We start from the raw sequence: 25,523 nt of genomic DNA on the forward strand, positions 1-25,523 counted from the left end.
TAAATGTTCACTGAAAAGTGTTTAACAAATGTAACACTGCTAGCTAATGTTAGCAAATATGTCAGAATTTATACCTTTGATAAAGATGATGACCGTTACTAAAGCAGTTATCACCCCTCTGTTCCTCGAGCATGAATGTCTGCTCAGTATCTCCTTCCCAGAAAACATCTGTAGTTTGTAAGCTGCCTGTTTGTTGGGATAAAAGCAAAGCTAATTCTATTTCTCATGCCTTTCTGCTCTTCAAAGTTAAACGCAGACTTTCATCTTTCCTCCCTGCATCGCCAGCCCAGCCACATTTAGAAGGGGTTTATATGCAGTCTGGTGTCCGCTCAGCCAATCAGATCGCAGATCGCAGCCTCGTCTGACTCCCTTGCCGTTGCCTGGCAACTGGGACTGCTGCTCCGTAATTCAATCCATGTAAAAGATCCTGCAGGGGTTTACATGGGGAGAGGGAAGGAGAAATTACCATCAGGACCAAGGGTGGACCTCATTTCCCAGACTGCTGAGCAGGAAAATGAAAAGGAAGTGTACGAGTGAGACATATCAGGATACAATACCGGCTTAGACAGTTAGATGTACCTTAAACAAAAGTACTTATCATAAATGATCTATTAATGCCTTGCATAAGAAAGTATCTTCGTTTCTCTGTCCGCCCAGCTATTACGAGAGCTGCTGCATTACAAGCATCATGAAACACCGCTGCTTTGACACACCGGCTCTTTTTCTCTAATACGGTGCATCAGCCACTTGTCACATACATTAAATCACATGCTCTGCTGCTGCTGCAGGGGAAGGGTTAAAAAGGGGGAGGATGCAAAATGGCTTGAAGTCAGCAGTGTGTGTGAGAGAGAGAGAGAGAGAGAGAGAGAGAGAGAGAGAGAGAGGAGCACACAGAAGAAGACAAGAAGAGAAGAGCGGATGGAGGAATATAAAAGGACACGAATGATGCTGGAGATAAGGGGACATATTAATTAAGTCTTTTGTTTAGCGACATCTCACTCATCTTTTTTTTCAGATGCATTTAGCTGAGTGCCTCTGCAGCTGCAGCCTGATCTCATCTCCTGAGTGCACCAGGACTGAATTCAAATTGTGAATGTGCAAAGAATGAGTAAGGACTTTTTCTGGGAACTCCTGCCAAAGAGAGAGAGAGACAAGAAAAGAGAGAGCTATCCGGGGGGGACACGCTGGGACTCAGAGTGGACCTGATAGGAGAGGGAAGATGAGTCTAAACAACGGTCAAACTCTGACCGTGAGTGGACAGGACAGCCGAGCCCCCTGGGAGGATGCTCGGGGGGTTTTAAAGCCCTCCACCCCAACCAGGAAACCTAAACCAGTGAGTATCAATGCAGCCGTCCTCCTGCAGCATCCATGACAGGTACCGTTTCTATGATGCCTTGAAAGTTAAATCTTTTAAGCTGAATATGTTACTCTTACTTGGATTTTAAGACACATGTGCATTCACTTCTGGAGGCTTCTTATTTCACAAGATTAATGTCACATGGTGGATGACAGCTGAGAGAAAGCAGACATCTGACCACTCAACTTTATCAAAGTCGGTTAGAAACAGCAGGAGTGTTGATACCAGGTCAGTGCATTTGAGGACCTCACTGAAATGACAGTCACACAGAGATGTGGTCGAGTGAAACAGGATACAGAGGCTCAGTGAGGTTTCATATATCAAATGGAAACCGAGGTAAGACACAGGGCTCTTGTGTCAAATCAGGTTCATGCCTCTGTGTCAATCTGCACGTTTTGTTATGCGACAGGATGCACCAAAATGCAAAAACAAGACGTAGCAATTTTAGCTTTAGCAACTTGCATGATGAGTTGTCAAGGTTTTAAGTTTCGGCGGGAAAAGTTTGTTTAATTTAAAGTTGTGGAATTTTTCAGGTTTCAAGCAAAATATCAAAAAGTGTTTATATATTTACTTGTCTTTAAACCTTACTAATGTGTGAAATATCTACCTAAAGTTTAACCCCGCTTTATAATAGTTTAAAATGATGAGAACATCTCAAACTGAATCATCATTATCAGTCAAAATATGTCCATAAACTCTTTTATGTTGTCTATTAAATTTTGTGTTGTTGTCCCAGTCTACAAAGAGTTAACAGGTGTCAGGCTGCCTGCTATGCGGGCCTGCACTATCAGAGTCCAGCAGAGGAAAGTATTTCTGTCACTTCTATTCTGTCACATCAACCCCCTCAGTTTATCCTCTGTTATACGTTAAGCAGAGGCAATAAAGCCTTTATTATATTATTTCTAGAGGGAACTATCAGAGGTGCCAAATCAGCACACTTTCCTTCAGTACCTTTATATTACTTGGCATAAAAACACTGAAATAAGGCAAATGTGTCTGTGATAATAAAGCAAAATCATGGTGTGAATAAATCTCTTATCCTGCAGCCAAAGCCGGAGAATGCCATCACCATCGCCGTGTCAGCTCGAGTCCTCTTCAACATGGAGAAGGAGCAACAGATCTACGAGCAGCAAGGCATGGAGGACTACATCAAGTATCAGGTGGAGCATGAAACGCAGCCTTTCAGCCCGGGACCTGCCTTCTCCTTCGTCAAGGTCAGAGTGTGTGAGGAGGAAGAGGTGGAGAAACAAACACATGATATCAAACCCACTGCAGAGCGATTTCTCGGTGTCAGTGTTTTATGTTTTGTCGTGTCTCTGTAGGCGGTGAATGAGAAACAAGGATTAAACGCCCACGCACACGCACACTGCAGTGATGCTGCATTGTCTTGTCTTTACATCTTAATTCTGTGTTTGACTTGTTGCCAGGCTCTGGAGGCCGTGAACACTCGGCTGAGGGAGCTTTACCCCGAGAGCGAGGAGCTGTTTGATGTGGTGCTCATGACCAACAACCACGCATACGTCGGCCTGAGACTCATCAATACCATCAATCATCACCGTGAGTCAAGAGACATAAAATATATCTTCCAGCATCACTCTTATTACGTTAAGCTTACACGTTAAAGCCACAGTGTTTAGAGCGTATGTAGTACTGCATCATGTTTTGAGATTTTTTTAAATCAATTAATCAATCAATCAATCTTTCTTTGTATAGCCCAAAATCATAACTAAACATATCTCAGGAAAAAGAACAGGTCTCAACTGTATGTTTGATATATTACTTACAGGGACCCAACATGAATCCACCATGAGCAACATAAGGAAAAACTTATTTTAACAGGCAGAACCCTCGAGCAGTACCAGACTCATGATGAACAATCATCTGCCTTGACTGGAAGGGACGAGAAAGTGGGATAAAGGGAGAGACAGAGAGAGAGAGACAAACAGAGCAACAACAGATACGCAGATTTATGGCTATAATGCTGATAGCAATGGTAAAAATTTGTGCAATATTAGCAATAACAAGTATAATAATGATAAAAGACTGATAAAATAGCAGCTATAATATGGGAAAGACTGATAATATTAATTAAAGCAGTTGGAGTCGAGCGGCTTTAAGATTAACATCCATCCATTATCTATACCGCTAATCCTGTTCAGGGTCGCGGCGGGGGCTGGAGCCAAACCCAGCTGTCATTGGGCGAGAGGCTGGGTACACCCTGGACTGATCGCCAGTCAATCACAGGGCTGACACATAGAGACAGACAACCTCTCACACTCACACTCACACCTACAGGAAATTTAGAGTCACCATTTAACCCAACGAGCATGTCTTTGGACTGTGGGAGGGAGCCGGAATACCTGGAGGGAACCCACGCATGCACGGGGAAAACATGGGATTTAAATTAGGGACCTTCTTGCTGTGCTTCTTGCACCACCGTGCGGCCCTAAGATTAACAATAACAAGACTAGGTCAAGTATGTGGCTGACCGCATCAGGTCAGGTGAGGACAGCGGATGAGCAGCGGAGGAGCAGCCCCGCCTACTCCCTGAACAAAGTATCCAGAGCCGTATAGACAGAGAGTCGAGTCAGTGGAGGTCCAATATGCTCCATGATTGCGATGTCGCAACTTTCTCTCTCTCTATGGCTCTGAAAGTACCGTCTATCACTCAGTTCCCCAGGAACCTACGAGACAAGGGAGCTCAAAAAGTCCAGGGAAGATATCTGGTTAGTAATGTTAATGGGACAAGAAGATATATGATTAGTAAGATGCATTAGTATAACATGAATGCATACAGATAGAATGAGAGAGAAAGAGAAACAGGAGCTCGGTGTGCGAGATCCCCTGGAAGTCTAAGCCTATAGCGACATAAATCGGGGCTGGTCCAAGCCTGAGGCAGCCCTAACTATAAGCTTTATCACAAAGGAAAGTCTGCTCTTAAAAGTAAAGAGGGTGTTGGTTGATTTGTTTTGCACTTCTCAAGCAAGGTAGTTTCACAGTCCTGAAAATATGAGAGAATCCAAAAATATGTATGTGAGAAAATCCATGCAACTCTCTTTTTGTGGAGTGGATGTGATGGTTAGACATACGGTTAGCTTGGCACAAAGAAGCAGAGGGAACAGCTGGCCTGGATTTGTCAGAATGTCAGAAAAAACCTGCTGCTGTCATTTGAGGAAATGTCTCCTGATATGTTTCTCAGTGAGCTTTTGTCTTGCCTGTAACCCCGGATCTGTCTAAAGGCAGATCAGTAGGCGGGTTGATTTCTAATCCACAAGCCCAAATCCTGCTCTGTAGTACAGGCCTCAGGATGCAGCTTCAAGTCCACCAAAAAGAAAACACAAAGAGGATGAAGTGGCAACTAAATAAAGGGAATGGTCCGGTGTGTGTGGGGGGACGCTGATAAGGGAAAGGACACAGGTGAGCAGGTTGGGCGGAGAACGTCAGCTCACTGCGGGGCTAATTTTAAGTGGGAAGAGGTGTGTGGATGGGGGAAGGAGGGAAGGTCTGAGGGCATCTGGTGGAGAGGTGGAAAATGGCAAGGGACTCTGGGAAGTGGGGAAGAACAGGAAGTCAGACCTGCTGTTTTATGGAAAGACTAAGCCTTTTTAAAATAAATAAATCATAGAACAACGAGAAAGTCAAACACTAAGTTGATCCTCAGATTTGTTGACAAAATTGTCAAAAATGAACAAAGGCTCAGATTTTCTTCTTTGGCCAGTGATTTCTGCCTCAGTTCAGTTCGGATGATCTCCTGAAATAGAACTACGTACACACAAGCACACTTAGAGTGCCGACGCTGTGTGGATTCTGCAGCCGCTCTGCACAGCTGGTCCGCTCTATTCCCACATTGTGGGACTTCCTGACCCAGAGGACTTCCTGATCCTTCCTAAGGCCCTGTCCAAGGTCACACGGAGATGCACGTGCGCACATGAGGTCTCCTCAGACTTCACAGAATCCTTTGTTGGCTTGTAAAGATGAAGCGAAAGAGAGAAGTAATCTAAAAATCTCCTGTCCGACTGAACTTATTCTCCCTCGGTTTAAGGGGTCGCTCTCAGTTTGTGGCTGAGCAGCGACTGACAGCATGTTGGTGGGATCTTTCTCATGATCCACGCACCACAATGTGACCCCAGAGGATATGTGGTGGGAGTTGGGGACCTGCGGTCTTGGCTTCTCGCAGGGGTTTGGCAGTCTCACCCCGAGCGCCCACTGATGTAGTCAAGCTGAGCGGAAAAATCTGCACTGCCTGAATCAGATGTCAGGCTCTGTCCTTTAAAGTCAGGCCGGGTTTTCTCGTCCTTTTTTTGATCTGTCTCCTGAAGCCACAAACCACCGGCAGTCAGTATTTGCATATTTCAAATTTGATGCTGCTTTCTGAACTTTTGATTTCTCCTCTCTGCAGAGCTGTTCATCGAGCGCTTCTGTATGACAGGTGGAAACAGTCCCATAGGATATTTGAAGGCCTACCACACCAACCTTTACCTGTCTGCTGATCCAGTCAAGGTTCGAGAAGCTCTGGAGGAAGGTACATGTCACTGAGAGCTGTTATACTCAAACAGTTGAATGTGAGTGTCTGTGCTGAGATGTTTTGATAAAAACCTGATTTTCTACAATAACTTCAGGAATAGCAGCAGCCACCATGTTCACCCCAGAGAAGATCACAGAAGTGTCGGAGACTCAGCTGCGTGTTGCCTTCGATGGAGATGCCGTCCTCTTCTCTGATGAGTCAGAGCGCATTTACAAAGCCCACGGACTGGACAAGTTCTTTGAGCACGAGAAGGCACACGAGAACAAGCTTCTGGACCACGTACAGTACACACCCACTGACATGTATCAGTATCACAAAGCTAAAGGAATTGTTGTTCATTTAGTACAACAAGGGATTGTTCTGGTTTGCTACAACTTGGGTTTTATTTTAAGTTCTTCTCACCATCATTTCTATTAAAGTTGTAATCTCAGATCTCAGTTACGTTCTCTAGTAGATTACTGTTTACTCGCAACACTTGCAGAGACCGGAAAAGCAGCCGCTTAGCTCCGCCTACCCTCTCTGGCAGACCAACCACTGCTGAGTGATGGAAAAGGTGTCACTAACTGGGCGCTGCTTGTGATATTTCCGCAAAAGTCGCCACAGATGTGATAGATAGTGACTGAACAGACATTTATTTAAATAAAAATCTTCGAGATTATCGCTTTAAAAATTACAGTATGTTACAGCAAAAGTCACGTGTGAAATTAGTAAACATTCTGATATCTCAGAGCAAAAAAATACCAGTCAAACAATCAGACAGGTTGTTTACAAGCCCGGTGATCACAATAATTTCAACTGGAGCTAAAACTGAAAGTGGGGATGTCAAACAAACCCTAATTGGAAAGCTGCGCACATCAAGTACAAGAGATCAAAGATGAACAAAGTAGTTGGTCTGTAAACTATAATGGATACAACAGGCAGTTTGGTTCGTAAAATGAGCCTTTGTTTGTTTTCTCCTCCAAGTAAATTTAGCCAATCTGCGGGTTTCTTTAAAACGTGCCTCAATGCTTATTTGTTGCCCCGTTTGTCTTCTGTTTGTGTTGTTTCTGCACTGCCACACCTCAGGAACTACCTTGGTAGTTAGAGGGAAATCATACCAAAATGAAAAGTAAGACCCAAGCTGTGGTGAAGCAGCTGGTTGGGTCTGCATGCAAAGCACAGTTTGCTAGTCTTTGTTGTTCTTATAATAACGTAGATTTAACATGTAAAGAAGCATAAAAATGTAAAAAATTCCAAATGGAGGCCGGAGCGTACTGACTTTGTTCTACTTCCTGCAGGGACCGCTGAAAGGCTTCCTGGAGGCTTTAGGAAAGCTGCAGAAGAAGTTTTACGGCAAAGGCCAACGCATGGACTGCCCCATCCGGACCTATTTAGTGACAGCTCGCAGCGCAGCCAGTTCAGGTACCAGAGCCCTAAAAACTCTGCGCTCCTGGGGTCTGGAGATCGACGAGGCTCTGTTTCTGGCAGGGGCACCCAAAGGCCCCATGCTTGAAAAGATCAGGCCGCACATCTTCTTTGATGACCAGATGTTTCATGTGGAGGGGGCAGCAGAAATGGGGACAGTAGCGTGCCACGTGCCATACGGGATCGCTCAGAGAGTGATCATAACGGGAATGAAAGACAAAGAGACTCTTTCAACACCCAAATAACCCGAACAAAAATCTCTGCAGAGTTACGGGAGCCTGGAGGGACATTTTTACGTTGGCTTTCAGCAGCCGAGGACATAAGAAGAGTATTTACTATAAAAGTGTCCTGATGGGTTGACAGATTAATAAAACCCTGTTGATGCAATATGATTGGTATATTAGATAATAATGTGACTTTAAAGCCATGTGATGTCATAATAACATTATTTCATTATGTGATAAACACTTATAATTCGAATCCAGAGGTTTGTTGTCATCAGGTTGTTGTCTCATTTCTAATGAGGACAACTTTATGAGCAGTTTGACTTAATTTATACAATTTTTTTACATAAATTACTTACTAAATTATATATATAATAGTATAAAGTATAATATAACTTTATAGATGAGTTATGTGCCATTAATCAGAACAATGTTTGGGTTGCCAGGTTCAATGATTTCTTCATGTTCCTTGTGCAGAGGGTCGAAACCAAAATCTTTTTTTAACAACTTATAAGTGGTTTACCAACATTTATAACGGCATTATTACCTAATAGAGAGAAAACACCAGGCAAAAAGATTATTAAATAACTCAAATGTGTTATTTATGATGGTTTGTAACGATTATAAAGCCATTAGCCATTCAACTCATAAGGAAATCGACCTCAAACCCCAGCATATGTCGATGAAACCCAATTAAAATACTAAAAGCCTATCAAACTGGGAAATTGAAAGCCAAGTAGAACCAAATGTGAGGGATCATGTACAAATTCTAAATATCTATTTAAATGGCAGGTTTCTGAGGAGACATGGTTTTTGGGTAAAGAGCGAGTCAGAATGATCTGATGTTTGAAGCTATAGCTGCACTGAAGACATCTCTTTCTGCAGAGTCCATTTGGATTTATAACATTTTATCACTTTACTGCTTATGTGTGAGTATTTGCAACTGGTGCCTTTTTATCACTAGTGTTGATTTTATTTTTGTCTTGCACGTTGTTGGTAACTGTATGTTGTAAATGTAGCTGTTGGACGGATTTACATGAATGTATTTACACATTGCAATTGGAATATTTTACTCTATATTTATTTAAAATGTATTTTGTAACATACACTGAATATTTGTTTAAACAGATTTAGCATTTATTTAGCAGTGTGTGCAATTTTCATTTCTGCTACTTGTCCCTGAAATGCCACAAGTTTGTTGTCTCCCTTGTTGTTGCCTGTCTGTCTTATTTTGCCCTACAGGTGGGTTGTTACCGGTTTGTTCCTCTGCTGTTGTTACTTGTGCGTGAGTGTGAGGCAAGTTTGAATTACATGCTTGCTCACATGTAGAAATGGGGTAAATCTGGGTCAAAATGAGCACTGTGGACTGTTATGCAATCACGTTTTTCTGTCTCCAGGTTGAAGTAAAGATGTATTTAAAAAACAAAAATGCTCTCTTACCTTTCTTCCACCTCGAAATAATTGATACATTTGGTTGCAGAGGTTAAAAAACACTTTCCACTTCTTCTTTGTCAAGAATTTGAATAAAAAGCAAGAGCAATGATGAAGCTTCGATTTAGCAAAGCATAATAACGTGGTGAGCCGAAATGACATCAATACATCAAATCAATATCATGACAAAAGCGTTTGATATTGAATTCGGAGATACTCTCAAACATACCGCGTGGATAAAAAGCACCTTTACCCACAAAACGAACTGAATTTAATGTATTTCCGCAGAGCTTATTACATTTGTGGGGCGCATCCCTCATGTCTGCAGGGGCTCCAGCAGAGGGCGCTCATGTTACACACAAAATGCCAGTCTCAGTGTAACGCTAATAAGAATACATTGTAAACATTATTTACACAATTTATTGGCAAAATAGAGGCAAATAGTGACAAATGATGGCAAGAGGAATCATTAACACCGCTATATTTGTACAATATAATAACTTGTGCGCATAATATAGTAACTTATTTCACCTTGTTCCCACAAAAAAAACATTATCCTCTGGGACTTCAGGGTACAAGTATCCAGATATATCATTAAAATAAATTCAGTTGATTTACAATGACAGGTATAAGTTTCAGTTCCTCAGAAACGAATCTTGTGGTTGTTGTCACGTGAAATCACTGTAGCTCCGCCCATACATGCCAACAGGTTATATACATCGAAGCTCATTTGTCCCACCAGGTACTGAAGATACGAGCCTCCAAAGCTGACATGGCAGGAATTTGTGAGTTTTCTTCCATTTCTTTCATTTAACATTTGTTTTTGTTGTGTTTTTTTAAAAACTGTATTAATATGAATAACTGATTTTTGTTTTCTTTTTGTGTTTCTTTAACAGGTGATTACCTCTTTTTTAGTGGACTTGTAGATGTTTGTGAGTACACATTCTTTTTCTTCAAGGGCATAGAATTTGGTCAGGACATCAATATCCAGAGATTATCATCATTTTGTCCAAATTACACTTGTTGCACTTTACAACCAGCGGAAGGGTCGTTTATATGAGACAGCCGTCACTCTGTCTGTCACTGTAAACAAGGACTACAGTCTACAGTTCATACACTTCACTGAACTGAAAATGATACAGCTGAACAACATGTCTCATAATCAAATGACCAGTTTTTGAGGTGCTCTTTCTTTCGCTCCTCTCCTGCCTCTTAACCTGCCTTGAGACTTGTCGTTTTGAGAAGAGAACAGAGAAAGAAAAGAAGAGATCAGAGGTCATATACTTAAGTCATTTTTTCTTGTCAGTCTCAAGCAGTGATGGAACAATAATCACCTGATAGTAGTTGTTACTTGTTTGAATTCATAAATCCTTCATAAGGCAGGGAGAGTGCAGTCATCGTCTCCACCAGTGTTAGAATGACAACCCTGCCCTTGGTTCCTTCATATCATCAGCAAGTTAATTCATAAGCAAATATATTTGCTTTGGCCAGCTTAACGTGAATTATATTTGTTTTGTGTGTTTGTGTTTCAATAACAGGTCATGACATCTTCAATGTACGTGAAGCTATTTGTGAGTTGGTTTTTCTTTTACCACACTGTCCTTGATATAACTCAGCAAATCTATTTATTGAACCCCAGGCAGCTCAGAGTGAATAAATGTTTTTTTAATTTGACTTTGTGTTGCATTAACAGGTAAGTGTGTCGTTGTGGGTGCAGGTGAAGAAAATTGAACACATCTTTTAAACCAGAAAACATTATTCCCCTGGTTGTTCTCTTGTTATTACAAACAAAGTTTCTTCTGTTCTCACCAGGAGGAGTCGTGACCGTGACCTTCACTGCTGGTTTGCTGACCGTCTTAGGTTTCACCTCAGTTGGAATAGCAGCAGGCTCCATTGCTGCCAAACTAATGTCATTTTTTGCAGTTAATGGAGGAGGAGTGGCAGCAGGAGGTCTGGTGGCATTTTTGCAGTCACTTGGTAAACTGAATTTTTTTTTTAATACTTTTAAATCTTTGACCAACTGTGTCCAAGAAAGATACATTGATAAAATAATCAGCAGGTATGAGGAACAACCCATTTAATGCCTCCTTGTAATAGGCTGTAATTGGCTGAAAAGGGCAATCATGCTGCAACAGCCCAAGTGATTTCCATCAGAAGAAACTTCATTCAAATTCAGAAACGATGCAAATTCAACACATGCAAAAGTCCAAAACAAATGCATTGACATCAACTAACACACCTTAGTGCTCACAGACACAAGGCAGAGTCAGCTGATAGTACCACTAGATCCTTAGCTGACAGAAGATGACAGCTCCCTAAAAGTGAAGCCAAACATTTTCATAAAGCCCGCCTCCTCCATGTTAACAGATGGGACATGAGTCAAACTATAAAATCAAAATACACGCCCGATACATTTTTCTCAAACATGGTTACTGTCATTATAGCTAGTCCTTATCATGGTGATTCACATCCAAGTGTTCATTTTTCTGACAAGTTTATTTTTAATTAGTTATTTGATGCTGTCAAAATGATGACAAATTCTGTTGACAAATTCGGTGCCTGCAGCCAAACAGTTCCGGGTGAGCAGAGTGGAAGACGATCCGCAATTGGAAATGTAACTAAAACAAACAGTACAGTCATTGAAGTTTCCAAACCTGTGAACGTTAACCTCAGACCAACAGAGAGAAGCTATTCTGCTGTTAAACACTCCGGCCTGCAGTATCCTTGCTGTTTTTTCAGTAAGTTAAGTGTGTGTTTGGGTTAGCGGAAGTGGCTAAGGCCGCTTCACTCGCCGATCTCTACTGCGCAGTCTCTGGCTCCATATGATGTCACCATCACAAGATGGCAGTGCCTATCACAGGGGCTATTTTGGCATCAATTTCGTACAATGGGAGCAGATGGAGACGCGTTGTCCATCTATATATACAGCCATTGCTCTGGCTCCATATGACGTCACCATCGCAAGATGAGAGCGCCTATCACAGGGTCTATTTTGGCAATTTCGTACAATGGGAGCAGATGGAGACGCGTTGTCCATCTATATATACAGTCATTGATCTATATATACAGTCATTGCTCTGGCTCCATATGACGTCACCATCGCAAGATGAGAGCGCCTATCACAGGGTCTATTTTGGCAATTTCATACAATGGGAGCAGATGGAAACGCGTCGTCCATCTATGCAGTCATTGGCTCAAACATAGAGACCAGTATTCAGAATAACTTTTGATTTTCTGCAGATACATTAACAAATTGTGTAAAAATGCTTTACTTATGGACAGACCAGTGTACCATGGAGCTGATGGTCTGATAAAACTGAATGTAATGTAATCTCACTGCAGGTGCAACAGGTCTGACAACGACAGCAGCTGGAATTGTTGGCAGCATTGGAGGAATTCTGGGATGGATTCTATCAAGCATTTGTGAACAAACCCAAACCCAACCCCAGTGTGATGCCAACCCTATACCCCTAGGGAATAGAATTGGGTAGGGACGGTTGGGACATGTCCCTACCAATATCCAGAGATTACTGAATTGTCCTTACTAATAATTTTGTCCAAGTTACACTTGTTGCACTTTCAACCAGCAGAGGAGTCGTTTACATGACATAGCCATAATCAAGAGACCAGTTTTTGGGTCACATCCTCACTGTCCATAAGAGCACTCTCTCTCTCTCTCTCTCTCTCTCTCTCTCCCTCTCTCCCTGGGTGAGTGCAGTTTGTTGAAATATTATAGATAATAATATTAATTATTCTGCCGCTTTTAAGTGTTTGCTACATACTCTGCTTAAAGCATCCTTTAAGAGACACGGATAAAAGCCGACTTTATCCATTGAACCAAAAGATTGTGTTGTTTCAGGATGTTCATTAGCTCTGCTACATGAATGACTTGACACAGTTTTCCTGGATCTGAAGGCAATTTGAATGATGCTTCTGTGATCTTGGAATACTTTCATCTTATACTGTCCAACTCTGAACCAAAATAAAATGCATGCACAATGAATCAACTCTTCTACTGCTGTAACCAAAGTAGCTGTTACTATTCTATTGTAGACATTTTGAACATTTCCACTGAGTAGTTTTAACAAAAGTCTTTGTGCTAGCAGCTCTGTAAGGCTACACTTGGGCACAGTGGTGCTTTAGTTAAACATGTTTGCTAACAGGCTCACAATTGTTGCACACTTAGACACTAAAAGGGACGTGTGTGAGTTTTATAATCTATTTCTTGATATACAGAAACACAAGAACCTCAGCGTTAATTAACTTGTGAGACTTCGACATCACTGACTTATATGTGTTACCAGTAGTCCATTTCTCTCACACACTCATTATAAATTTGTGTCGCTACGTTTATACATAGTTTCCTAGTGCACGTGCAGCCTGTTACAGTTGCTCCTGTTCATTTTCCTTATTGTTTCTTTATTTCCTTGTCTTCTTTCCTCGGGGATTAATAAAGTATTTCTGATTCTGATTCTGATGTTCCATCACTTTTGTTCACCTGGAAATACAGAAACACAAGCACATCAGTTTAGCGTGGTACTGAATGAGTGCGCACATAGACCCCTAAGCTATCCAAAGTGTCTGTGTGAGTCTTACACATTGAAACCAAGCAGCAACCTCCGGTGTTGAAAAATGAAGCCAATGGGAAAGTGCAAAAAAACTGCTGTTCCTGAAGTGTTCTCTTGAAGCTGTCTCCAAAAGGCAAAAAATCCTCATTAGGCCCCAAATTAAAAGCCCAACTTAACACTAGAAATAAACATGTTTATAGCCTGGTACAAAAACTGGTTTGGTCTCTGTAGTAATTCTCTATTCATGGCAACTGTACAGGGGTTATTATATTACTCACTTCTTTTAATTATATTAAGCCTAAAATGACAGGGGCGTGGTCACTTGAGTGACAGGTGGATACTGCTGGCTGTCTGCCAGACGTCAACACAGCTAATACAGACACTGTACTTTACCTCTCGGCCATGTTTATGTTGTTGCTGCATTTTGGGGTGTTTTCATGCAAAACTCGGACAAATAATGTGTCCTGTTGTGTGATTTATGGCACTCACTGGCCGTCCAAGATGTCTGTGCTCCAGCTTTTCAGTGAGTATAATACATTGTATTGACATTTTTGCATTAAGCTGTTTGTTAGCCTGTTCTGTGGTTGTCATACATTTGTTTATTTGTCAGCCAGTGCATAGGAGTCAGGATTCAAATCAAATCAAATCATAAACAAAAAGAGCAGGTCTAGACCGTACTCTTTCTTTTATTTACAGAGACACCCAACATGAATCCACCATGAGTAGCACTTAGCAACATTCAGCACAATGGCAGAAGAACTTCCTTTTAACAGGCAGAAACCTCGAGCAGAACCAGACTCATGTTGAACAGCCATCTGCCTCGACTGGATGGGCTGAGAGAGGGATACAAGGAGATGCAGGATAGAGACAGGCAAAGAGAGCAACAACAACATATGTTGTTGTTACATCAACAACAGCAACAGATAACACATACTTTAGGTTACAATGCCAGTAGTCATGGTACAAAAGTGTAAAACTTAGATTGTTGTCGGCTTTTCCCCAGAGAGATTACGACGGACAGTGGTAAATGGACTGAACTTTTATAGCACTTTTCTAGTCTTCCGACCACTCAAAGCACTTTTACACTACATGTCACGTTCACCCCTTCACACTCATGTTCACACACCGATGGTAAAGGCCTAAGTGCCAATCTCCAATCAGGATTCCTTCTAGAGCAATTTGGGGTTCAGTGTCTTGCCCAAGGACACTTTGACATGTGACTGTAACATGTCACATGTCACAGGATTGAATCCCCAACCTGTATTTATTGAGAGACGACCAACTCTACCACTGAGCCACAGTGATCGTAAGATTGTAGTAAGTTACCTGGTATATTGTTTAACCGCCACTCTCTCAGCTGAGATTTGTGCGAGCGAGTTGTGAGCCCGCTACGTTCCACAAGCTCTCTGAGCTTCTTTAGTCTGCTTAATAAATCACTGCGGTCAGTCACCACCACTAAAATAATCTCCTATATGGGAAACATGAAGTTAAACTAGTTTCATTCACAAGCTAATGAATCAGCCACGTTTGTGGACTGCTTAGCTTTACTAAATTGTCGTTTTACAACCGAGACGAGACGTCAGAAACCTCAGGAGCCAATCCTGTTAATGGACGGGGTGACGCTATGCATATCATTATATGCAACCTATGGCAACCACTTCAGCGATGCGTGAGCCAGCTTTAACCATCATCGTCATTTTTTGCAAACTCACTACCGACTACTAATGTAAACGTTACTACTGCTAATTATTAAATTAAAAGCTAGCTAAGTTTCAACAAGTTGCCACTAAACGATGGCAGAGACGTGTTTTGTTTTCGGCTGTAATTTTACGAAAGGAGAAATGTAGTGCGTAGTGGGAGGGGTCTATGCAGATTGGGGAATTTTTAATGAGGGAGAAGGAGGAGATGCCTTGGGAGGATTTTTACAAGGTAATTAAATGAATTCAGCAGACAAAAACATATCAGACACAATTTATTATTTCAAGAAGAGCATTTGATATGTCTTAAAACACGACTGGAGCTGGTCTTTAACTTTGAAAAAGCTAGCATCTCCAAAGTTATCTAAAAACTTATTGTCTGGATGATGTTTTTATTACAAAGCATCCAATAATTGTTGAGATTGTCTAGTTACAGTCGGTCAACCTGCCTCATGTCAATCCACTAAGTAAAATTTGTTACACTTTTGGTCACAGTAGCAGACAGTGTTCATAATTTTTAATTTAAATTTTAATGTGAGCCTTTTTACTGATTTTGGTGTTTAAATGACAACATGTTCTTTAATGTCTGGCAACATTACAGAAATTATTCCTCAAAGGATTTTTGGTAAGGTAAGATCCTTTTCAGTTGACAAGAAACAGCTGTAGGTTGCTCACTTTGAAGCCACCAGACTCCTTTAAAAAAAAAAAAAAAAATGTAATTGTACATGGTAGGGCCTAGGAGTTGACCAGTTTTACCACTGCCTACATCAGTTACTTTGTTTGTGTTTTTGTATGACTTTGGTGTTTGAAACGTTAAGTTCGGATCCAACACAATATTTGTGCAACACAGCATTACACAGAACAACAAACCGATGGAGGCAATGGTGGAAAAGCAACTCCCATTTTGTGAGGTAAAATGTTTTTGTCAATGGGGTTTGGTGGCTTTGAAGAGAGTGATAAAGTATATTCAAATTTCATATTTATACACTTACTAGCAAGCTAAGACAAGAAATTGGATTCTTCACAGAAACAAAGCTAACTTCCTAATGCTCAGCAGAAAACGAGTCATTGAGGCCGTCTTTTTGTCTGTCTTGGATGATGGCACACCTCTGCCTCCGCTCTCACACCTCTAGATCCCATTTATCACTCTTCTCTCGGATTCATTACTGGAGACAGTTACACCACTCATCACTGCATCTTATATGAAAAGGTTGGTTGGGCACCTCTAACAGTGAGATGTGACAGATATTGGTTTTTATTTATTTATAAAGCTTAATTGGCAACATGCCACCATATCCTTATTAAACCGGTCTCACAGTCAATATTCAACACGATCTGGTAACTGGCTGATGCTTGAAGGCAAACACTGTATTTGGAAAAAGTGCTTGTAGCTTCTCTGCTGCATTCACACGGAACACTTTACAATACACATTAAAACTTCACACTCTTGTACCTGTGGGTCAATTTAAAACGATAAACTACTCTGCCTTTGTGTGTAATTGTTTTGAATTGTGTTGTTGCCATTCTGTATATATTTGTGCATATTGATGTTGTTTTGCTGTACTCTTGACATCACTGAATTACTAAGATTTAAGTAAAGGTTGAATGAATGAATCTTTATGGCCTTAAAAGCATCTTACTAGCTACCAAAAAGGTCTATCTTTGAAGAGATCATTTCTGTAATGTTTTCAGACACTTCAGGATGTACTTTAATCAGGCTTGTTTGTCCCAAAGGCCTCAATTGGAGCCAATTTATAAATCATTTACAGCCGCTGTCTGAGGCGATCAAGTTGTGTGATTCCAATACATTTAAGTCATTTAAAAAAAACTGTAATTCCCCTTTAAAGCTGCACTATTTAAAATATTATACAACAATGGATAAAGTTTGTATGTAAAGTAAAAGGTGTTGCTCATAGTTAAGAACGTACTGATCAAAACTCCTGACTTTAGACTCGACTACCATTCAGCTCAGTTTATTTTAAATTTTTACGGCTCATAACTGAAACCTTTGCCAGAAAAAAATGCTGCTTTGAAAAGTTTGTGAACCACATGCATTCATTTACTCACTCAGAACTTATGAGGAAAGGAAATATGACACACAGATGACACACTGAGCACACTGTATCTTTCATCATTTTAAAGATTTATTGCTACAAACATTTTAGCCTTCTGATATTGCGAAAGTGCTTTTTAGTGAGTTTAGCTTAGAGGTATAATTTATAATCGCCTCCTTCATTTGGCAAAAGTATTAATATTGTAATTTCATCTTTGTGGTTTTTAGATGAGGACTGCAACCAATCCAGCCAGAGTTCCTCCAGCGCTGGCCACAGCTGCTGTAGCAGTTCCTGACAGCCCAGCCGCACCTACGGCCAAAGTATACACAGGCAGGTTTTATGACACAGAGGAGCCAAGAAAGCCTAAAGGCCACATAGTACTATTAGATATAGTTAATTGCATTGTAAACACAGATGTTCAACTTTGTTGTAACAAGGAGAATTTTCATGCTTTCAGTTCCAGTTTAAGTTTATTCAGTTATTTCTTTGTGTTGTTTTTGCTCTTTTGAAAGAAATGATAAGAAATATAATGACCCTGTTATTATCTCCATTAAGTGATCTCAGGATCGTTTTAAAGAAAAATTCATTTTAGATCAAATGGCTTTTACCTGCTGCCTGCAGACCAGCCACCAGGCCTCCTGCTGCCACTCCTCCTCCGTTAGCTACAGCCGCCGCTGCCATCATATTGGACGCAATGGTTCCTGCAGCTATCCCAGCTGAGGTGAAACCGATGGCTCCCAGAACAAAAGGAGCTGCGGCCACGGCGCCTGCTACACATGGACAAGGACATAGCAGAGCAAAACCTTATTTCTAATCATTGTCTGCTACTTTAGGCCACTTTAATATAGATCATGCATGTTGTAGATTTAGTATGTAAATGCATTCTCTACATTAAAGTGAGTTAACATAAGTTGATCAGGTTATTCATGAAGGCTTTAGGTCTTACCTCCTCCGCCTACAACAGCCGCAATAGTCACTGAAAGATAAGATGAAAAGCATAATCAGCATCATCAGCTCATTAAATGACAGTTGCTGTGACAACTAGTAATTCGTTTTTTGTAGATAATGAGAAAAACAACAGTTTACTTTAAAGAAAAATCTAACAGTATTATCGAAAGGTACGGTAATACTCACAGAGTCCCATGTCTCACTCTTGTCTGCTCAGATTTGAGCAGGGTTGGGTTTATATACTGTAGGAGGGGGAGGTGTCATTTCTGGGGAAATTAAACTTATTTTGATTCTGAGCAAAAGAGGGCGTCACCGAGTCAACATCTCGAATTAACCCAGATAAACTCAACTTAGAAACATTTCTGAGGAGCTGAGTCATGATGATGAAGTCTCAGAAAAGAAATAGAACAAGGAAACACTTAAGTTGTTAAAGCAGTTTAGAGCTGAGCACTCCTCCAAACCTGCATATAGGACTAAGTTTCATCTTTACATAAATGAAGAAAACTTGAAAGGACTTCCAACAGTCCAGTCTTTTACGATATATCACTCCTCCAAATGTGCACATGAAAAAACTATACAAGTATTTCATAAACTCACTCGTAAAATTGCAAATAGTTCACGTTCTTAACCTTCATTATGAAACCAGCAAACACTTTATGATCATGTATGTATGTGCAAATGTAAAGAAAACAGGTAAGAATTGTGTGGGTTCATGTGGGCCATCCTTTGTATATTTCTGCTGCTAAACAAACAGCACAGGAAACATTATTAGGTGATAATGTTTAGGCCCTGGTGGTGGCTCTTATCTAAATCAAAGTAATCACTAAAGTACAATATAAACTATTTATATGTAAAAGATCACAATTCAAACATGGAAGACCTGCATATACTCTGAGGAGAAAATGTGAATCTACACTAACAGAATCAAACTGTGAAAACTGAATAAAGACTGCAACTTCGACTCGGGATTTCAGAAACTCATTGCCAAACATCTTGTGGAGAGAAAAGTCCAAAATTTATGTTCAAAGTGAAAGTAAAAAAATGTGTGTTTCAGATCTTCACAAAGTTGAAAATAAGAAAAAAAGGGGCCTGAGTAAAGTCATGTATTTATATATGATCATTAAATTTATTGAAGAAAATACATTATCCAACATAAACTAGGTCTGTGTGAAAAAACATTTCCCACCTTAGATACTCATCCAACCAATGAAACAAATAGAATGTATTATTGATTTATAAGGACACAATGATGCTTGATTACTGCCTACCCCGGGTGAGTATGACTTAAAGAAAACCTTTCCAGCAACGTGAAGCTTCCTGAAAGGTCTCAACAAGCAGGACTGTAATCTGCAACAGAAACTCCACAAGAAAAGATCAAGGACGCACGTGATTTATACCAGTCTGCTGAGGGTTACAAAGACATTTGTAAAGCTTCATTGAACTAAAGTGGGAGTCATTAACTCCAACTCTTCCCCGGAGAGGACAGTGCAGAACTTGGGGCTTGACCCGCCTCAGTTTATATCAGCATTCATTCACCTTAATAAAAAGACAGGCCAACAATGGTTTCATGACCAAAACTTTTATTACAGCTTTATTATTACAGCTGATTGATTTGTTGTTGTGAGGCAGCTTTAAGTAAAGTCTTGCTCCATTCTGATGAGTTGAACTAGGTTGAGTGTTTTTATTTTTTACACTGGATTAGGTACCATGATTAGGTTTAATTTCAGGAGAAATCCAACTATGATTAAAATCTGACAAGAGGGCGTCACAGGCTTCTGTCTAATTGAACCCAAACAAGGTCAAGTAAACAACATTTCTGAGGTCATCAGGCATGACTGTTATTACTGTTTTGAATGTGTTGGCTCTCATCCAAATCAAAGGCAATGACAAAAGGTCAAAATTAATCACACCTGCAGCTACTCTGAGGAGAAATTGTCTTTACCATTTATGTTCACTGACAGCAACAGGTGGACACTTGAGTATCTAATGACCAAATACAAATTTCCAAATACACATTTCTACTTGTAGCTATTTTCATTTAAATGTTGTTTTGTTGAAAATAAAAGCTCAGCAGGTGAACACGTAAACTTTACCTGCATGAAACAAATCGCTTTCTTAAATGGCAAAAGTGCTGTTTGGTCAGTAAACTGTAAAAAAAAAAAAAACCTTGCCATTGCCTCCTTCCTTTGGCAAAAGTAACAATGTTGTTAAGTCGTCTCATATCTTCATTATTCTCCGCTGATGGAGCTAGCCAGCCAGCCTACTGCTCCTCCAACGCTGCCCACAGCTGCAGTGGCAGCTCCTGACAGGCCAGCTGCACCTACAGCAAGATAACACAGGGTTTTCTCAAGTCACTGAGCTTCAGGAAACAGAACAAGTAGCACTTTCACACAGTAGTTTCACTATACTCTGCCTAAACACTGCGTGGCAACCCCTGTGTGGACAAAGCCGTACCTCTTATCTCTTTGCAGATTTTGTCCAGTATATGCTTAAATTGTGTTTTTTTCTTTTTAAATCTCACACTGCTTTCTTTTACAGTCAGTCTTTAATAATACAGGATTTAAAATTCATTTTTCAATGTGGAATATAATGGTGTTTACCGGCTGACTGCAGACCAGCCACCACACTTCCTGCTGCCACTCCTCCTCCGTTAGCAATCGCAGCCGCTGACATTAATTTAGCTCCAATTGTACCTGCAGCTACTCCAGCTGCGGAGAAACCTGCTGCCCCGAGAGCCGCAGGAGCAAGGACCACAGCACCTACTGCACGTGGACAGGAACGGCAGAGGAAAACTTTCATTCTAAAGTATTACATTGTTAGATCACTTTGATGATCATCGTTTAGCATCTATATAGATTTTGGATTGAACTGTTTTAAAATGAATTTAAAAAAAGGAAACACAGGATTTCCAGAACGGTCTTACCTCCTCCTGCTACGACGGCGACAGCTGAAACTGAAACACAGGATGAAAACAAAAATCAAAATTTACATCTCAGACGTTTGCTTATGCTACTATAATTACATTTTTAAATGAAAAGGTGTTAATAAAAATAGGAAGACTTCCACAGAAATGGATCAGTTTTGTCAAAGGAACAGTGATACTCACAAAAGTCCATGTCTTTAGCCTTTCTGATTTGAACTGCGCTGCTGCTATATTAGAGGCTGGGTCCGCTGTAGTGGGGCCGTAGGGCTAGGTATCATTTCAGGAGAAATGAAACTTTTTTTTTTTTTTTCTTTATTGACAAAAGTTGTACATAAAAAAATGAAACTATGTTACCGTTTGTGGACAGAAGAGGGCGTCACAGAGCCCCCCCTTTTTTCCAAGTAAATAACATTTCTGATGTGTTCGGTCAGGACTATAAGTAAAACAAAGACATAACACTTAAGAGTTGTTAAACCAGTTTAGTTCTGACTGCTCCTTCAAACCTGCATTTAGGACAAACTTTCAGCTTATAGTCAATGACCAAAATAATGTTTTAGCCCTAGATCGTGTTGGTTCTCATCCAAATCAAAGCAATGACAAAAGTACAAAATTATTCACACATGGGGAATCATTAAACATTAGTGTTATCCCATCATGCTGGCCCTGCAGCTGCTCTGAGGATTACATGTCTTTGTCCATTTTGTGTTCATGGAAACCAACAGGTGGATACAATAAAATGTTAAAAGGGAATAAATTTACAAATGTTCACTTAAGGTTTGAGTATCTAATGACCTTATACACTTTACTTCAAGTCGCTTTTTTTTCATTTATACATTTGCCATTCAATTCTGTGGAAACAGCTTGATGCAATACTTAACACTCTGCAGTTCATGATGTCGTGAGGCAGACAAACACGTTCAACACATTCAATGAGGAGCATCATAATAGGTTTGACAGCAGTGGCCTTTATAGTCACAGAAACAGGAACAGGACACGGCTTAATATGTCAACACCAAGCGGCAACCTCCGGTGTTGAAAAATGAAACCAATGCGGAAGTGCAAAAAATTGCAGTTCCTCGAGTGGCCACTTGAGGCTTGCTCCAGAAAACACGAAATAACATTACAGCAGGTGGGAAAATGCCCATTTTTACAGCAGAAATAAACATGTTTACAGCCTGGTACAAAAACCGGTTTTGTTATAAATAGCTAATTTTATTGTTCAAGATAACTGTACGAAGGGGGTGAATTTTTTTTATAACACACCCGTTTTAATTATATTAAGCCTTAAATTATAGGGGTCGGATCACTTGATTGACAGGTGGATCCTGCTGGCTGTCTGCTAGACGTCAACACAGACACACAGACACTGAGCTTAACTTCACCTGTTTGTGTTGTTGGAGACTTTTGGGGATTTTTTCAGTCAAAGTTTGGACAAATAATCTGTCTCTGTGGGATTTATGGAACTTTATGGCCGTGCAAGAAGTCTGAGCTCCAGCTTTTCGGTGAGTTAAATGTTAGTGTTACTGTATTGAAATATTTTTAGCACTAAGTAGCAGGTATACTGTGCTCCCTTTAGCTGCTTGTTAGCCTGTGCAGTGTTTATTTATTTAATCGTCGGTCAGTAATAAGGAGTCAGGAGTTGTTGGCTTTTCCCCGGAGAGATTACAGCGGACCGTAATGATGAAGAGACCGGTCCTTTACGTTTCCCGTTACGTGTCGGCTCGCCGCTCTCTCACCGGGCGAGCGAGCAGCGAGTCCGCTACTTCTTTAGTCTGATAACTAAACACCTGCAGTCAGTCACCGTCAGAATCTCCTCCTGGGAAATCAAACCAGCTCATTCATGATTTATACAGTCTATGGATAATAACCGTTAGCTACGCTGAGGAGCATATAGCCTAGCTTCATAGCCGTAGCTGGCTGATTCATGCGGCCCGCCCATCGAGCTCAGCCATAGGCTGTAGCTCGGTCGCGCTCCGCCTCTTTGCCCGTCTCTAGATTAGCCGTCTCTGGCATATCCAATATGGCGACCCCCAGCGGCGGCGCAATTCGGGTTTCCAAACGCTTCTTCAGAAACCAATGGGTGACGTCACTGAGACTACGTCCATTATTTATACAGTCTATGGTCAACACCTATTTTCATTTAGATGATTCCTAGAGGATAAAGCCTGCTGAATTTGGTGGTTTGGCTTTACCTCTGGCGTCACCATGAGGATCACATTTCACATCACTTCATTTAAATTAAAATGTTTTGCTGCTCAATAGACGTTTTCAGTAGCACAACATGCAGGCGGACATAACTTATTACACATTTAACAATAATCACAATATTTCACCACAGGGAATTCACATATTTAAATTTTATTTTACACATTTACCACACAAAACATTTTGCTGTCTAAAATTAGAAAGTAAACTGTTTTTAAAACTGTTCCCATTGCCGCCTTTGTTTAGCAAAGTAATACGTATTGTAAATTCATCATCATGTTACTGGTTATTTTTCTTCATTTTCTCCTAATGGAGCTAGCCAGCCAGCCCGCTACTCCTCCAATGCCGGCCACAGCTGCAGTGGCAGCTCCTGACAGGCCAGCTGCACCTAAAGCAAGAGTACACAGGTCAAAGTTATTGAGCTGCAGTGAAACATGGAAAGTGTTGGTCTCATGCCTCAACTTTTGTCATCACACACAGTGAACTGTAGCTTAACACCTGTAGTCCATTAGCCAGACACCCCGGATCAGCCATCGTGCCAATTTGGAGGGACCATGTCTCATAGTGATTTTTATAAAGGTCTATGTCTCTAGTGTTGGAAAATGTATGATAGCATTGCAGCAATGGTAGCTTTCTATGTGCTATCACTCCTCGTTTCATCCCTCCATCATTACAATTGCAATTTACAATGTTTTTTTTGCCATTTTTCACATAGAGCCAGTATAAAAGAGGTTAACCTACACAGAATATCATGAAGTCATACATCATCAAGCTTATATTATATTCTATCTACCAGTCGCATTTTCATGACGCTGAGGATGACAGAATTTGACAGACACAGGATTCTTTGTTGGTGTTGTTGCGTACATTGACTTTATGGTCGGACATTGAAAAGACATAATGAGTCAACTTCATGTGATCTCATTGGGATTATGTTATCTCTTCATGCGTTTACCTGCTGACTGCAAAACAGCCACCACACTTCCTGCTGCCACTCCTCCTCCGTTAGCAAGCGCAGCGGCCGACATCATTTTAGCAGCCACGGAGCCTGCAGCTACTCCAGCTGCGGAGAAACCTGCTGCCCCGAGAGCCACAGGAACCAGGGCAACAGCACCTACTGCACGTGGACAGGAACAGCAGAGAAAACTGTCATTCTACTGGCTGTGTGTTCTACATTTAAGAGTTTTTAAGTAATTTGACAAGATTAAAAGCTTTTAAAAGTCTGACCTGCTCCTGTTCCAATGACAACAATTTGTCCTGAAACATTGATGATAACAGAAACTTTACCCATACGTAAACATACAAGTTAAAGTAGGAGTAACGTCAAATTACTTTTAATACTCACCAAGACCCATTTGTTTTTCTTGACTGTGCTGAGCTTTAGTTTCGTGAGTGAACTGAGGATGGCAACAGATTCACTTCCTCTATTTCCTTGAAGGAAATGAAGGAAATTCCTTCATTTATGCAGCAGGCAGTATGGTGGCCCGGAGAGCTCAAAACACTGCAGCTGCAAAACATGTCGAATTCTATAATCGCAGAAAACGAACTGAAAACATGAGGAAAACTTAACAAAAAAGCATTAACGCAAAGATAACACATGACTGCTGTTATTATATCAGAATAAAATATCGCAAATACTCAACCTTTGTAGATTTGTCTTCACTAATGTTACTTTATACCAAAAACACAGTAAAAGCCATAACAGATGAAAATCAGTATCTAGTGTGCAAGTACAAACAAAAACAATCGCTGTATTATTATTATTATTATTATTATTATTGTTGTTGTTAATAATATTGTTGTTGTTGCAAGCCAGATAGCTTGGAAAACTAAATATTTGCATTTACTATACATTTTCATACTAATATATAAGATAAGCTTTATTGACCCCCCACAGGGGAAATTTACTTTTTACAGCAGCTCACGAAAGAGGCAAATCAAATAAAGTAATAATAAAAAAAATTCAAAAAAAGCAAAGGGGGCAATAGAAAAATAAAAACATATGACAATATAAATAACATTAACACAATCATTAAAACCATTCACACGATGTACACATTTTTCTTGTTCAAAGATATGCAGGGTTTTTATTGTTTTTTTAATCAAAGCACACATGGTGTGTAGTGTTATGATTAAAACCAGAATGAGATGAGGCTATAAAATATTGCTGTAATATTGCACAGTGTA

General features: G+C 40.5%; 4 protein-coding genes across 4 annotated transcripts; 1 reads left to right on the forward strand and 3 right to left on the reverse strand.

Annotated features, from left to right (window-relative positions):
- Positions 1–801: 801 nt before the first annotated feature.
- Positions 802–8,939, forward strand: LOC138591769 (cytosolic 5'-nucleotidase 1A-like). Its single transcript, XM_069662458.1, has 6 exons — positions 802–1,333; positions 2,404–2,571; positions 2,785–2,914; positions 5,757–5,879; positions 5,977–6,161; positions 7,160–8,939. The coding sequence occupies exons 1-6, from the start codon at positions 1,220–1,222 to the stop codon at positions 7,529–7,531; spliced, it is 1,092 nt and encodes a 363-aa protein (XP_069518559.1). The 5' UTR covers positions 802–1,219; the 3' UTR covers positions 7,532–8,939.
- Positions 8,940–17,337: 8,398 nt separating this feature from the next.
- Positions 17,338–18,427, reverse strand: LOC138591763 (interferon alpha-inducible protein 27, mitochondrial-like). The gene is made up of 4 exons (XM_069662451.1): positions 18,395–18,427; positions 18,207–18,236; positions 17,869–18,030; positions 17,338–17,569 (listed from the first exon to the last, which is right to left on the reverse strand). The coding sequence occupies exons 1-4, from the start codon at positions 18,402–18,404 to the stop codon at positions 17,484–17,486; spliced, it is 288 nt and encodes a 95-aa protein (XP_069518552.1). The 5' UTR covers positions 18,405–18,427; the 3' UTR covers positions 17,338–17,483.
- A 1,340-nt stretch (positions 18,428–19,767) lies between these two features.
- LOC138591537 (interferon alpha-inducible protein 27-like protein 2A) lies at positions 19,768–21,415 on the reverse strand. The gene is made up of 4 exons (XM_069662166.1): positions 21,315–21,415; positions 21,132–21,161; positions 20,809–20,970; positions 19,768–20,528 (listed from the first exon to the last, which is right to left on the reverse strand). Exons 1-4 carry the CDS (start codon positions 21,322–21,324, stop codon positions 20,437–20,439), a joined length of 294 nt encoding a protein of 97 aa, XP_069518267.1. The 5' UTR covers positions 21,325–21,415; the 3' UTR covers positions 19,768–20,436.
- Positions 21,416–23,473: 2,058 nt separating this feature from the next.
- On the reverse strand, positions 23,474–24,799 carry LOC138591596 (interferon alpha-inducible protein 27-like protein 2A). Its single transcript, XM_069662241.1, has 4 exons — positions 24,682–24,799; positions 24,564–24,593; positions 24,292–24,453; positions 23,474–23,724 (listed from the first exon to the last, which is right to left on the reverse strand). The coding sequence occupies exons 1-4, from the start codon at positions 24,689–24,691 to the stop codon at positions 23,633–23,635; spliced, it is 294 nt and encodes a 97-aa protein (XP_069518342.1). The 5' UTR covers positions 24,692–24,799; the 3' UTR covers positions 23,474–23,632.
- Positions 24,800–25,523: the final 724 nt, after the last annotated feature.

Source organism: Semicossyphus pulcher, unplaced genomic scaffold (genome assembly GCF_022749685.1).
Source record: "Semicossyphus pulcher isolate SPU_LCO1_2020_fin unplaced genomic scaffold, fSemPul1.0.p SCAF_14, whole genome shotgun sequence".
Classification (NCBI taxonomy): domain Eukaryota; kingdom Metazoa; phylum Chordata; class Actinopteri; order Labriformes; family Labridae; genus Semicossyphus; species Semicossyphus pulcher.

What these genes read in the sequence shown, in the direction of transcription:
- LOC138591769 (XM_069662458.1), top strand. Translation starts at nt 1,220, where the DNA reads ATGAGTCTAAACAACGGTCAAACTCTGACCGTGAGTGGACAGGACAGC. An exon ending in CAACCAGGAAACCTAAACCA is followed by an intron (nt 1,334 to 2,403) that starts GTGAGTATCAAT and finishes CTTATCCTGCAG; the next exon opens with CCAAAGCCGGAGAATGCCAT. An exon ending in CAATACCATCAATCATCACC is followed by an intron (nt 2,915 to 5,756) that starts GTGAGTCAAGAG and finishes TCCTCTCTGCAG; the next exon opens with AGCTGTTCATCGAGCGCTTC.
- LOC138591596 (XM_069662241.1), bottom strand. An exon ending in TGTCATTGGAACAGGAGCAG is followed by an intron (nt 24,454 to 24,563) that starts GTCAGACTTTTA and finishes GTCCACGTGCAG; the next exon opens with TAGGTGCTGTTGCCCTGGTT. An exon ending in GGCTGTTTTGCAGTCAGCAG is followed by an intron (nt 23,725 to 24,291) that starts GTAAACGCATGA and finishes CTCTTGCTTTAG; the next exon opens with GTGCAGCTGGCCTGTCAGGA.
- LOC138591537 (XM_069662166.1), bottom strand. An exon ending in CGCCGTCGTAGCAGGAGGAG is followed by an intron (nt 20,971 to 21,131) that starts GTAAGACCGTTC and finishes GTCCACGTGCAG; the next exon opens with TAGGTGCTGTGGTCCTTGCT. An exon ending in GGCTGGTCTGCAGTCAGCCG is followed by an intron (nt 20,529 to 20,808) that starts GTAAACACCATT and finishes ATCTTGCTGTAG; the next exon opens with GTGCAGCTGGCCTGTCAGGA.
- LOC138591763 (XM_069662451.1), bottom strand. An exon ending in GGCTGTTGTAGGCGGAGGAG is followed by an intron (nt 18,031 to 18,206) that starts GTAAGACCTAAA and finishes GTCCATGTGTAG; the next exon opens with CAGGCGCCGTGGCCGCAGCT. An exon ending in GGCTGGTCTGCAGGCAGCAG is followed by an intron (nt 17,570 to 17,868) that starts GTAAAAGCCATT and finishes CTTTGGCCGTAG; the next exon opens with GTGCGGCTGGGCTGTCAGGA.